The sequence below is a fragment of the Rhipicephalus microplus genome, chromosome 1, assembly GCF_043290135.1.
Source record: "Rhipicephalus microplus isolate Deutch F79 chromosome 1, USDA_Rmic, whole genome shotgun sequence".
Classification (NCBI taxonomy): domain Eukaryota; kingdom Metazoa; phylum Arthropoda; class Arachnida; order Ixodida; family Ixodidae; genus Rhipicephalus; species Rhipicephalus microplus.
Genome location: NC_134700.1, coordinates 237,924,295 through 237,936,614, shown reverse-complemented (window position 1 = coordinate 237,936,614; position 12,320 = coordinate 237,924,295). Strand labels below are relative to the sequence as shown.

Here is a 12,320-nt window from a genome sequence, read left to right as displayed (position 1 = left end):
AACTGATATGAACTGTGTAGTATATTACACCATACAGTCACACTTAGTTGCAATGAAAGTAAAGGAAGAGCCAAAATTAGTTACATCCATTACTTCTTTGTAACTACTATTATTGCACTTTACTGCAATATGTTGCTAATCAGGTGCAATACTTTTTTTATTTTTTTATTTGTTGAATCATACAATACATAGGATCATCAGACTGCTTGGACCCGTAGCCAATGGCTAGTCCTGGGTCCAAAAAGAAAATGTATGTAGTGATGCAGGCTTTCTGTTACATAAAAAAGAAACTAACACTCCAAAACACAGGGTGTTGTACAGTACTAGTACAAGCATTTTTTAGCGTGCGATCTTCACTCCCAACGACAATGAAATCTATAATCGCGATAGTGTCAAAAGGTGTACCAACACAGGCAAATCACTAAAGTGTACATAATAACATAAACAAGACAACTCAGAGACATGTTAAGTAGCCAACAATACCAGTATCCATATTCCCAAATGCAATACAAAATATAACATTCGTTGCAAGGCCACAACAAGATTCACAATCCAGAACAGCGGCACGCATTTTGAAAAACGCACACATCAAATAACCATCCAGCTCGTATGATATTTCTGTGACTGCAACGCGACATGCCAGGAAACAAAAAAATTGCAAAGTTAGCTCGCATCATTCAAGCTTAGATTAAAAATTTTTATAGAAGTGTTAAAATTTTGGGCTTTCTTATTTCAGGCGGCAAGCTGTTCCATATTTTCGCTCCTATAAACGGCAACTGACGCTCTCCATACGCGTTGTTTGTGGGGGGCAGATTGAAATTAAGACGCAGCGTTTCTAGTGGGCCGAGAAGTAGTGTAGAGCAAGGATGCATCCAAAGGGTTGTTGTGCCGTATGATATTATTTACACAGCAGGCTGTCTTTGCTTCACGCAATGCATCAAAAGGTAAAATTTGCATATCGTTAGACAGTGGTTTACTCGCATGATCATGCTTATAGTATGTTATTGTTTTTAGAGATCGTTTCTGTAATATTCGAATAAGTTCTAGGTAAGTCTTATAAGTCCATCTCCAAGATTCAATGCAGTATGTAATTTGAAAGTAAAAGAATGCGAAGTATAATGTTTGTAAAATGTCTCTATCGAAGTAGTTACTGGCCTGCAGTAAAGCAGAACATCCGGACGCCAATCTAATACAAACTTCTGTTATGAGGTTTTGCCAGTTTGGCAAAACCTCATAACATCATAAACCTCAAAACCTCATAAGTGGTTATCAAAGTGAACGCCAAGGTACTTGTAACAGGTTGCATGAAGAAGAGAGTGGTTGTCGATAGCTATATTGATGGAGTTAACATTTACGGTCTTGTTACGAGAGCGAAAAATTGTATGTTTAGTTTTCTTGGTATTAATTGTTAATTTGTTGGCACAAAACCATTTGAAAATTCTTGATAACTCCCAGTTTATTTTAGATTCAGTTTCCTTGATATTGTTACCTGTAATAATTATGGCTGTGTCATCAGCGTACATCAGAACGTCAGAGCAATGTAAGGATAATGGCAGATCGTTCATATACATGGAGAAGAATAAGGGCCCAAGGACGGATCCCTGTGGATTCCAGTTCCTATACGTTGAGGCAAAGAACATATATTGTTAATGCGAACTATCTGGTACCGGTCGTGAAAATAACTTGAGAATAGGTCGAAAGATGTACCTCTAAAACCGTAGTGCTTCAATTTGCCTAAGAGTATGGAGTGATCTATGGTGTCGAATGCTTCTTTTAGGTCTAAGTACACGACAGCCACCAGTTTGTTGTTTAGGGCACAGTTAATAGCTTGTGTTAAAGACAGCACCGCGGTTGATGTTGAGCGCTCGGAACGAAAACCGTGCTGTATGTGGTATTTATCTAGGAATTTATGTATTCGGGCTGCAAGAATTTTCTCATGTAGATTGTTAAGGACGCTTAGCACGGATATTGGCCGATAACTAGATAAGTCAGTGGGCTCTCCGGCTTTGTAGATTGGTGCAAACCTAGTTTTTTTAGAGAACATGGTACGTAGAGGCATGCAGAGAATGATTGAAAATATTACATAAGATAGGGCACAGGATATCTATGTTTTTCTTAAGAAACTGCACCGTCATTCGGTCTAGTCCGGCAGCCTTATTCGTAGACATATTTAGTACAACAGCTTCAATATCGTACATATAGAAAGTGTTGGTTAAAGGGTGTCCCTTGAAGCGGTACTCAGTCGAATTGTCAAATTTTGCTGTCAAGGCAGGGCCGATGCTCGTGAAATATAGATTAACCCTGTCAACAATACTTGCGTCTATGCAGTCGGGAAGAACCTGCTGTTTTGGGTTGTTGCCAGTAACTTCTTTTACTATTTCCCATATTTCTTTAGTATTACCATTTGTGTGCTGTATAAGACGGCTATAATATTCTTTTTTGCGTATTCTAATATCCGACACTGATTTATTATGCATCATTTTGTAATTACGCTGGTAATACCCATTGAGTTTATTCTTCTTTCATTTATGATACCAGTAGTCTTTTTGTTTTAGGATGGAGAGGATGTAATCAGTCATCTATGGGCACAGTGGTTCCTGGTAAGACCTAGTAGATATGGTTTTGCTACTGTTGACTATGATGCTAGTAAGATTGTCAATCAAATTACATAATTCTACGTTAACGTCGTCGTTGTATATTAAATTAGTGTCTAATGACAAAAGCTTGTTCCGTGCTAAAGCACAGTCGATTCTAGTTGAAGGTTTTGTTTTCTGTGGCTTTGGTTGGGTCAGATCTTTGATAGTCACGGAGATAGGAAGGTGATCAGAAATGGGCACATCATACACATCAGCCTTGGCATGTGAGGGTACATTTGATTTACTTGTAATTGGTACAATTTTTCAGTTCATCCACACTATGATTTGAGGGTTGCAGACTTGCAGTTAACTCTTATGCAAGAAGTGATCGCAGTAAAAAAGGGCTATTTTGACTCATTCAGTCAGTGAATATTATAGGCTTTGTGAAAACTCGGTCAGGGATTCATCGCTGTGAAGTTTTAACATAGTACACTCAAACCTCTGTATAACGAACTCGGATATAACAAAATATAGGTTTTAACGAAGTAACTAAAAGATAGTCTTGTAATAGATGTGTTGGCAATGTACCTCTATAACATATTTTTGGATATAACAAACCTCTTTCATGCAAGATGCATTTTTGTTTTTAATGAGGTTTGAGTGTGCATTGAACAGCTATGTGTGTTAATAAGGCTTTGCTGTAAATGGAATATATAGCATAAGTTATTCATTATTAGCTTGAATATTATTTTTATTTTATTTATCGTGAATACATTGAAAGGCTGACGACAAAAGCTGCATACAAGCAGCTTGACAGGCCCGTCAGCCCAATTCAAACGTCAGCAGCAGACGGCAGATATGCATGCTGTAGAAATTTACATTAATGGACACAACACACCAAAGTATCGCAATTCTATTGCAATAACAAAAATATGCTAGTAAAAAATATATGCACGCTAACAACTAAACAAAGAAACGATATTGTATTCGAAAAACATGGGAACGCTACAAACAAGAAAAAGAGAAACGACGAGGCAATACTGAAACATACAAAAGTGCAAATAGTGTCAATTTACAAAAAAAAGATGCACCGGTAAAAGAAAGACTGATAATAAAAAGTATACATATGAGCTACTGCGCACAACAGAACAGGAATAAGCGCTTCAAAAAAAAAAAAAATCAAAACTTGTCTTAATATTTACCATTGATGATGACTCGGAACATTCGAGTAAACATATCTCTAATGGTATGTACTTTCAATAAGGAAATATTCTACTCTTGTTTGAAATTTTTGCTTTTAGTGCACCCAAAATTAGTTCATAAGGCATATTACCTAACAGTGAGATATTACCAGCCGTAGAAAGTATCTCTAACAAAGAAGTGGGAGAGTAGCTACCTTGCTTCATCACCTTCATCTACCTGTTTTTTAACGTCAATTCTAAATGCCCCCTTTTTATCACAGTTAGTAGAGCATAAGATTCCAGAACAGTTAGCATGATACTAAAATACATGCATGATACTAAATACAATACATAAAGCATGATACTAAAACAAAGTGTGTGCTATTTGTTTAAAGTTTGAGATATCATTGAGAACAGTACCAACACATTTAACCACTGAGGACCGTTTGATTTGTTGTTTTGCATTTTGTAGGCGTCACTATCTTTTCATGGTGAATCTAAATATAATCGACAGAATGGCATTTTTTGAGTGCCCATGGTTGGCAGTTTGTTTGTGCTTCAGCCTTCCTTTATTGTAAATGTTTATTTCGTGTTGGGGAATCATGAGCTCATTCTGTAGGTAGGCGCAAGCTTTAGCAAATCGCCTACCCGTAATCCACTCGCTTGTTTCTGTGTGTTCTTCTCCCAAAAGCACATAAACTGAGCCTTCGGTACTGTGAGGCACATAAATCCTCATGGAGAGCTGAATTGCCGCAGCGAACGCAGTTTTGTGAGTCATGCACCTAGTGAGTGGAAAGTTTCAATGATACTGAATGACGTTGATTGACTTATGCACATCTGATTTTGCAGGTGTTGTAAATCTCCGCATGTTCTTATTTTCCTTGCGGCAGACACACTTCTTAGATTGTTTACTTAGCAGCCGGTGTGGCTCCTACTGTTGCAACTTTTGATTCATGTCGAGAAACCCTGTTAAGATATTCATGTTTTTTTTTTACTTGCGCTTCCTTCAGTTAGCAGTTCGAATTACATACATTTTTTTACATTTATGCAATGCTAAGGTAAGGGATCTACAAAAGCCTTAACACCTTCGGAAGTTGACCAAGTTTTGTACCTGTCGTACTGCAGCATCATAATGTGGGCGGACTGTTGGTTATAACCCTGGCCAAACCGTGTTACAGCAAAGTCATTTTTGTTGAATAATCACTGTTATTGAAGATCCATGCAGATTTGATGCAAGCGCATTTCAGACTAGTTTACTCAAACAGCTAATTCTGTTACCTGAAGAGCAATCCAAAAAAAAGTTAGTATTTTGAGACAACCAAAACGTTTCAGGCAACCAAAATGGCTAGGCACGTCTTCTCACACCGACCAAAGATGCAGAGCCTGGCTTGTGTTTGCCACTTGACCTACATCATGCTCTTTTTTTTTCTCAAATGTGGTATGGAGAAATGGACAACCGTTGTTCTAACGCTACTGGAGCTGTGACTTGCAGCTTTACCAGAGATGGAGTTTAATGCTTGCCACCTGCTTAGCTTGTGAGACTGCCAGATTGCATGCTTTAATCTCTGATGCAATGGTGAAGCAATACAATAGCACAATACAATCGTACACGGCTTCTGATATTGAAACTTCAGGCCACCATTCCATCGCTGCGCTTTGTGCTTTCAGCAGTAATGGCCAGTTTATCACGCACGAGAGCTTCTTTCTTGTACTTGTCTAGCTGAGAGACAAAAGTATAGGAAAAGTACCCTGGAAGTTGCATCTTTTCCTAGGTAAATGCTTTTTGGCACTGTTCGTGCCTGGCGAAGCTTGTGTATCACTCGTGTACGTGTGCATCACGGTAGTTTAATGCAGGCAGGCGGGCGTACAACATTGAAACTTTAGGCCAGCTGAACAATGCATGCAGCTCTGCTCTTTATTGCTCCAATTATGGGTGTAGTGATCGTAGATGCATCCTTGGATCACTATTGGCTGTTATTTTGTAGAAATGAGAGGGAGAGAGACTCTTTCTTAGAAAAACAGATTTTTGTCGGTGTCTATATACCGCTGGCATGCTACTTTGTATAGCAGGGGTGTCAAACTCACTTCAGCCAGTGTGACGCAGTCCCACAATTTGATCCCACGAGTGCCGAGGCCTTAAGTGTAAGAACGAAAGGGGTTGGGGAAAAGGGGCTTGTACAAATTGCCAGCAAACGTTGCCACATGAAGGAAAACCTTTCCCATATCTTATATACGGGTGATTTCTTAAGAACGTTTGGTGCCAGGATTCCAACAACGTATTGATATACCTATCTACAAAGTGACTAAAATCTGGGTGCCAATTATAAAATAGACATTGTTTATGGTTATGCTTCAAAACAAGGTGACCACATGGGGTGCCTCACAAAAACAATGTTTTAGGCCTGTATAGCTCACAAGCATACCCATCAAGAAAAATTTTTAAATGTGGGTTTCAAACAGTCATGTGAGGGCTGTGGGCTGTATGAAAGAGGCTTGCGCCCCGCTTGTTTCAGACCCCTGCTCTTCAGATATGGGGAAGGGAGACTAAAAGATTTCAGAAGAGAGGCAAGAAAAGAATGACAAAAGAGAATATAAACAAATAGCTTGTAGAATCGCATTACACTAAATTCTTTGTGAGACATCTACTGCTTTCTGCCGCCTGATCCATGCAGTAATAATGTAGGGGCATTGTTTCTTTGACCACTGGCTGAGGGGATGGCTGTGGCTCTTTTGCAACGGCATTCAATGCAGCGGCAGGGACTGCAGGCTTGTAGATTACTTGAATAAGTTCTGACCCTGCTTGCATGCTGCAGGAACTTGCATCAGATGGCCTTGTTCATCAGGTTAATAAAAAGACTAGGACGACCATCGCTAAGGTTAACAACTTCGGCACCCTTGTCTCTCTACTTTTACAATATTGTGAAAAAAAAACAGCTGTTATGCTATTATTGCAACATTTATGGCTCGTACACTTTCATCAAATGGATGGGTAGCAAAATCGTGGCTCACCCACTGGTAGTTATAGCGCGAGAACAGAACGACGACAAAGGGACAAGAAGGAGACGAGCGCTAACTTCCAAAGTTGCAAGTTAGCGCTCGTCTCCTTCTTGTGCCTTTGTCGTCCTTCGGTTCTCGTGCTATAACTGTCATCATGTCATAACAACTAGCCCAAACTGCCACACTTCACTCACCGGATGGTGTGGTGCCACCCCCATCTGTACCGACTTACGGTCCGAGACGCCATGATATTGTGCGAGCATCCTTGCCAGTGCCAACGCTTCTTGCTTGTTCCACATTGCACTCGTGGTGCCCTTTTCTTACAAATTACTGCGTTATACTTCGGAGTGCTATCCTGCTTGGTTTAACAACAAATGCAAACACTACGATATAGTTATAATGCTGCGAGCAGTGTTTTTTTCATTGAATCGGCATGCTTCTTCGAACACGTGCTTGTTCTTTTGCAGCAAAGGTTACAATCGCGCATATTTTGTCACATACAAGGATTTTCTGCGCATCATAGGATCACGAAATATCCTTTTATTTGTTTTCATGTTGCTCACGTACCCGTGAAATGATTTATTTACTTTTGAGTTGCAAAGATACCATCCCAGGTTCGATATAGCGTGTGGCCATAGTAAAGTGTTTCAAATGCTAAAAATGAAATGCGCTCATAGTTTTCTGACATTTTTTACGCCTCTCAATATCCCTTTACATGAGGTGTCATCCCTCACACACTCTAGCATTGTCTTTCAATAAATGCGAAATTCTCCGCACTCAGCATACAGTTCTGTAACATAGCCTTTAGGTTGGAGTATAACACTACCTATCAGGATTTCACGTAAGTCTGACATAGTAGAGACGCCATACCATGCTACTCGTTACTTCAAAAGTGATTCCAATCGTTTTACGTCTCACGTTACCATTATTTGAAGAACCATTTTGTCTTGTGAGCTTTTTACGCGTTCAGATGTTTCCGCAAATTTGTCAGACGGTTGGCGATGCGGATTGTGCAATAGAAATATAATATATTGGCATACTTGATTGGGCAGAGTATGCATACTTACGTATGCGTAGGTGATTTTGAAGTGGTCTTTACATGTGTATGCACTCAAAAATACTAGATCGAGCTTATTCTGCAGAAGACTATCGCGTGTATCAAACCATAACCGCATGCTGTGTTTGAAACCCACCTCTCTATGCTCCTCATTTTTGCCCATGTTCATGTCTCGCTTTGTTCTCTGAAATTTGCAAAATATCATCTATTCATTCGCAAAATGAATTGAAAAAGGGAATTATTGAACAAGCGGTAGTAAAAGCGTCACAGAATTGCCCGTGTTTCACATTGCACCAGGCACCTTGAAGCACCAAAGGGATAAGCCTCGAGCCGGGAGATCCATAGCAGACAACACGCTGTTTTGCTATCCACCTATTATCACTTGCGTTGAAGCTATTTGCCATCCCAATTAATTTGTTATAACAATGGTTAACTGTGCCTTGCACATATAATGCTTTCTTTGTATTCATAGCGGTTCTCAAATTACCTTTTATGTGTGCATAAGGAGAAGGCTGAGAGTTAAAATGCGCCTTGACAGAAACAGACCAGTTGTGAAGTATAGCTCGTCTGAAAAATGGGGCTTTGCTCCGGAACTCTTGTCCGGCTGTCAAATAGCATTGCTTTGATTTCCTTGCAGCAACTTGCTTTACGTTCAGTGTATAGATGACAGAGCCAAATCGGCAGTTTCTGAGCCAATTTCTCCTGACTTTTTTGGTGACTGGCCCACTTTGCTACCAGATACTGTTTAGTGATTATGAAGATCCATAGTAGTCAGGTGAACAGGGCTGCTTGGTGCATTCTTGAAACATAATCAAGCAGCACGATTCAGTGAGAACAGCAGGCACTGTGCTAAGGGAATCCACCCAGTTCTTAGTCGGAGCATTGCCCAGTGTTGTTCTTAAGGATGCCCTGCCGGAACTGCTGTTTGATTATTTTCCAGCAATTACCCTCACGCTCCATATCTCCTCGCTCACTCAAAACACAGGACATGGTCAGAAGTCCACCTGTGGAGCAGCCACCACCGCCGCCGCTGCCACCCTCGCCTCCTCCACAGGCACCTCATAACTCTATGGGGGACCTGTTCACCACACCAGCTGCCAAAAAAGAAATGCCTCCTGAGAAATCATCCAAAGGAAAGGTTTGTATAGTTTCTTCATTTAAAGGGCCACTACAGCAAAACACTAATTCTATCTGAACCTATGACACCTTAAGAGTTTTATTGTTAACTTCTTCATAATGATGGTTTTGTTGGTGGAAGAGTAAATGGAAGTTAACCCTAGCACCCGAGGTCAATGTTGTGGAGTCTCGACAGATGGCCGCTATCAGAAAACATATGCACAGTACTCGCAGATTAAAGCATGAGAATTTAGGGCTAAGTGGCGCATATATTTTCATTTTCAATTTTTTCAGTTCAGGTGATATAGATGTGATTTTGGCTCAAACAAACAGATCAGAGCAAACATCATCTTTAGAGACCAGATTCATTATAATATGGCATGCTTATTTCATGCCATTGCGCATACTGGTCATTATATTAAAAAATTTGACTTCTTGTTTGAATCCACAGGAGATTTCTTGTTTGAAGCCGCTCTAACCCTACCCCAAGCAGGCAAGCACTACCTTTTGTTCGGCGGCTGTTAAATCTAGCTGCGGCTGATCTGCTAGGCGCGTGCGCCATGATGCGCAAACGACGTTACGGGGGTGATAGCTCCCCCATGCACTTATAGGTCTTCCTTCTTGTATTTTGACTCTGTAATATTTTTTTTAATGTGCTCTATTAGGTAAATGTCTCACTGCCTTAAACAGTGTAATTTGTTTTTACATATGAAGAATTACGTAGGCCTTGGGGGTTGCTATTAAAGCCTATGATGTCACAGTGAGTTGGTGCTGGAGTTTAAAGACAGCGTGATCACCTCAATTTTTTATGGCATGTTTGATATACGAAGGATAATTTACTAATTTATGTAAAATTATTTTTCACATTTATGTCTCTCTAATTTCATCTGTGCTTCAGTTTTTTATGTGCATATGTGTGCATGTGTGTGAATGACTTTTTTCTTTGTTTAAAGGTGTGAATTTCTATGAGGGTACTAAATACTTTGCATTGTGTAACCTTTTTTTAAATCTCTTTGTGATTACTGGATGAAAAGACTCCTCCTTGCTTCTTCCTTCTGTAGCTAGATAGTTATTAAACTTCATTCTTCAGTTCTGCCACACGGTGCTCTTTTATTTACAATAACTCAAACCTCAATATAAAAACATATATATAACGAAATATCTGTTATAGTGAAGTAAACAAAGAATATTGTTGCAATAGATACAGTAATAGGTATTTATTTTTATAATGAATTGCAAGATAAAACAAACTTATTTTCATGAAAAATGCAACTTCGTTATAATAAGGTGTGAGTGTATTGTCACCTTTACACTAATAATGACATGAATAATAATAAGGAATAATGTGCCAGTTTGAATGTATATGGTTTGAACCACAGCTGCATATTGACACAAGGCAGAAGGGGTATTCAAACTACGCGCGCAAGTTCATGCGCGTAGTTTGAATACCACTTTCGGAGGCACGCGCCGTGACGTCGTGCACCTCCTCAGCACGGGATTTTGACGAAAAAGAAGTAGGCACCGCTCAAGGTCTTCCCGAAGATTGATTCCTTTTGCGGATCGCCTGTTAGGGACGCTGCTACATTTTCCTTTGCTTTTCAGGCACAAGTTAGCCCCAATAAATAGTTACTCTTAAACCATCTGTATTGTGCGTAACAAATCTGGTGGAGGTGCGGGGTAATGCTCCCAAACCCAGTTGGACTTGGAGGAAGCAGCCCGGAATCATGACTACTCGAACCAACCGAGCTCGTGCCAGTTCATCAGCGCGCCAGCCGTCGTCTACGTGGTGAGCCGCCAGAATTCCCCCTTCCACTAGAGCGTGTCTCCAGCTGTCTCCGGTGAGAGTAGCTAAATGTTTCCAACCGCTGCCACGCACGTCGTTTTGTCTCCAGTCGCTGCCACGCACCGCGTTCTCGATGAGTCACAGATGCCCGACCCTTTTCATGGCTATCCTCTTGTAGACGCCGAGGATTGGCTCGAAGGTTTTGAGCGCGTCGCCAACTGCAACAGATGGACCGAAGAACGGAAGCTCCGCCGCGTTTATTTCGCGTTGCAGGACAGCGCATGAACGTGGTTCGAAAATCATGAAGGTGCCATTCAATCGTGGGATGACTTCCGACGGGAGCTACTGGACTCATACCGGAGCACAGGCCGCAAGGAAAGAGCTGAAGCTGCCTTGCAGGCAAGAAACCAGCGCAACAATGAAAGCGTCGCAATGTATGTCAAAGACATGTGCAGCTTATTTTGCTGGTCTGATCAAAATATGAACGAGGACAAGAAACTTCGGCACCTGATGCGTGGAGTGAAGCAGGAGATTTTCGCTGGTTTGCTCTGATGCCCCCTGCGGAACGTCGCCGAATTTCGCACCGAGGCGACAGTGGCTGAAAAGACTCTGCAACAGCGAGCGAGGCACTACAATCGTACTGTAGTCGCACATTGTTGGCAGTCTTCCGAAACGGCAGACACGTTGTTGGCAGTCTTCCGGAACGGCATCGACCTGTTACAAGAGCTCATTCGATCGGTGGTTCGAGAAGAGCTCCAGAAGCTCAGCGGCAACCCCTCAACGGTCTCGTCATTAGTGGAAGTTGTACGGGAGGAAGTGAGACAGGCAGTTCGTGAGCAGCAGCCACAAGCACAGCCGGTTCAAGCGTCAGTTCTGCAGTCTCGTACGCCGAGGTGCTGACAGGTGCCCCTGTACCTTCTTTCATCGCCCCTAAACCCTATTTCGCCGCAGCAACCACCCATCTGCCGAAACCTCGATTCACGCCGACCCAGCCGAGACGAGGATCGGAAAAGCTGATATGTGGCACACTCCTGATCGAATTCCGCTTTGTTATCACTGCGGCAAAACTGGCCATCTTTACCGAATGTGTGAATATCGCCGAGCTGGACCTCAACGTTTTCCCTTAAACGCTGCTTGTCCAAGGAATGGGGAACGACCTTTTGAAATCGAGGAGTACTTGTCGACGCGTCAAGGTACTCGCTGCTCGCAGCAGCGTCAGTCTCGGTCGACAGCGCCACTGAAGTATCGGTCACCAAGTTCGCGCCCATCTTCAAACTCTCCAAGGTGACTTCCAAGTACCAAGTACTACTGGCCAACGTTACTGGATGCTGTACAGCATTATGTGAGGACATGCAGAGATTGCCAGAGATGCAAAACGCCTCCATTGAAACCTGCAGGATTTCTCCAACCAATCGAACCCCCTGAATCTCCGTTTCAACAAGTAGGAATGGATCTACTTGGTCCATTTCCTACGTCATCAATGGGCAACTGATTGATAGTATTGGAAGTTGCTGAATTTTTCGTCACTAACGTTGTACTACGGCATGGTGCCCCAAAGGTGATTATCAAGGATCGAGGAACTGCATTCACAGCCGATTTGACGCAGTCCA

The 12,320-nt window shown here is 41.6% G+C and overlaps 1 protein-coding gene across 2 annotated transcripts in view; it reads left to right on the top strand.

Moving 5' to 3' along the window:
- ear (ENL/AF9-related super elongation complex transcription factor) overlaps positions 1-12,320 on the top strand; it is a 28,059-nt gene that overhangs the window by 8,351 nt on the left and 7,388 nt on the right. The window contains exon 5 of one of the 2 annotated variants that reach the window (XM_037412264.2): positions 8,797-8,949. In XM_037412264.2, coding sequence (XP_037268161.2) covers positions 8,797-8,949 — 153 coding nt within the window. Of the gene's footprint in view, positions 1-8,751; positions 8,950-12,320 lie in introns of both variants that reach the window. The other variant, XM_075891666.1, reaches the window with a different exon arrangement.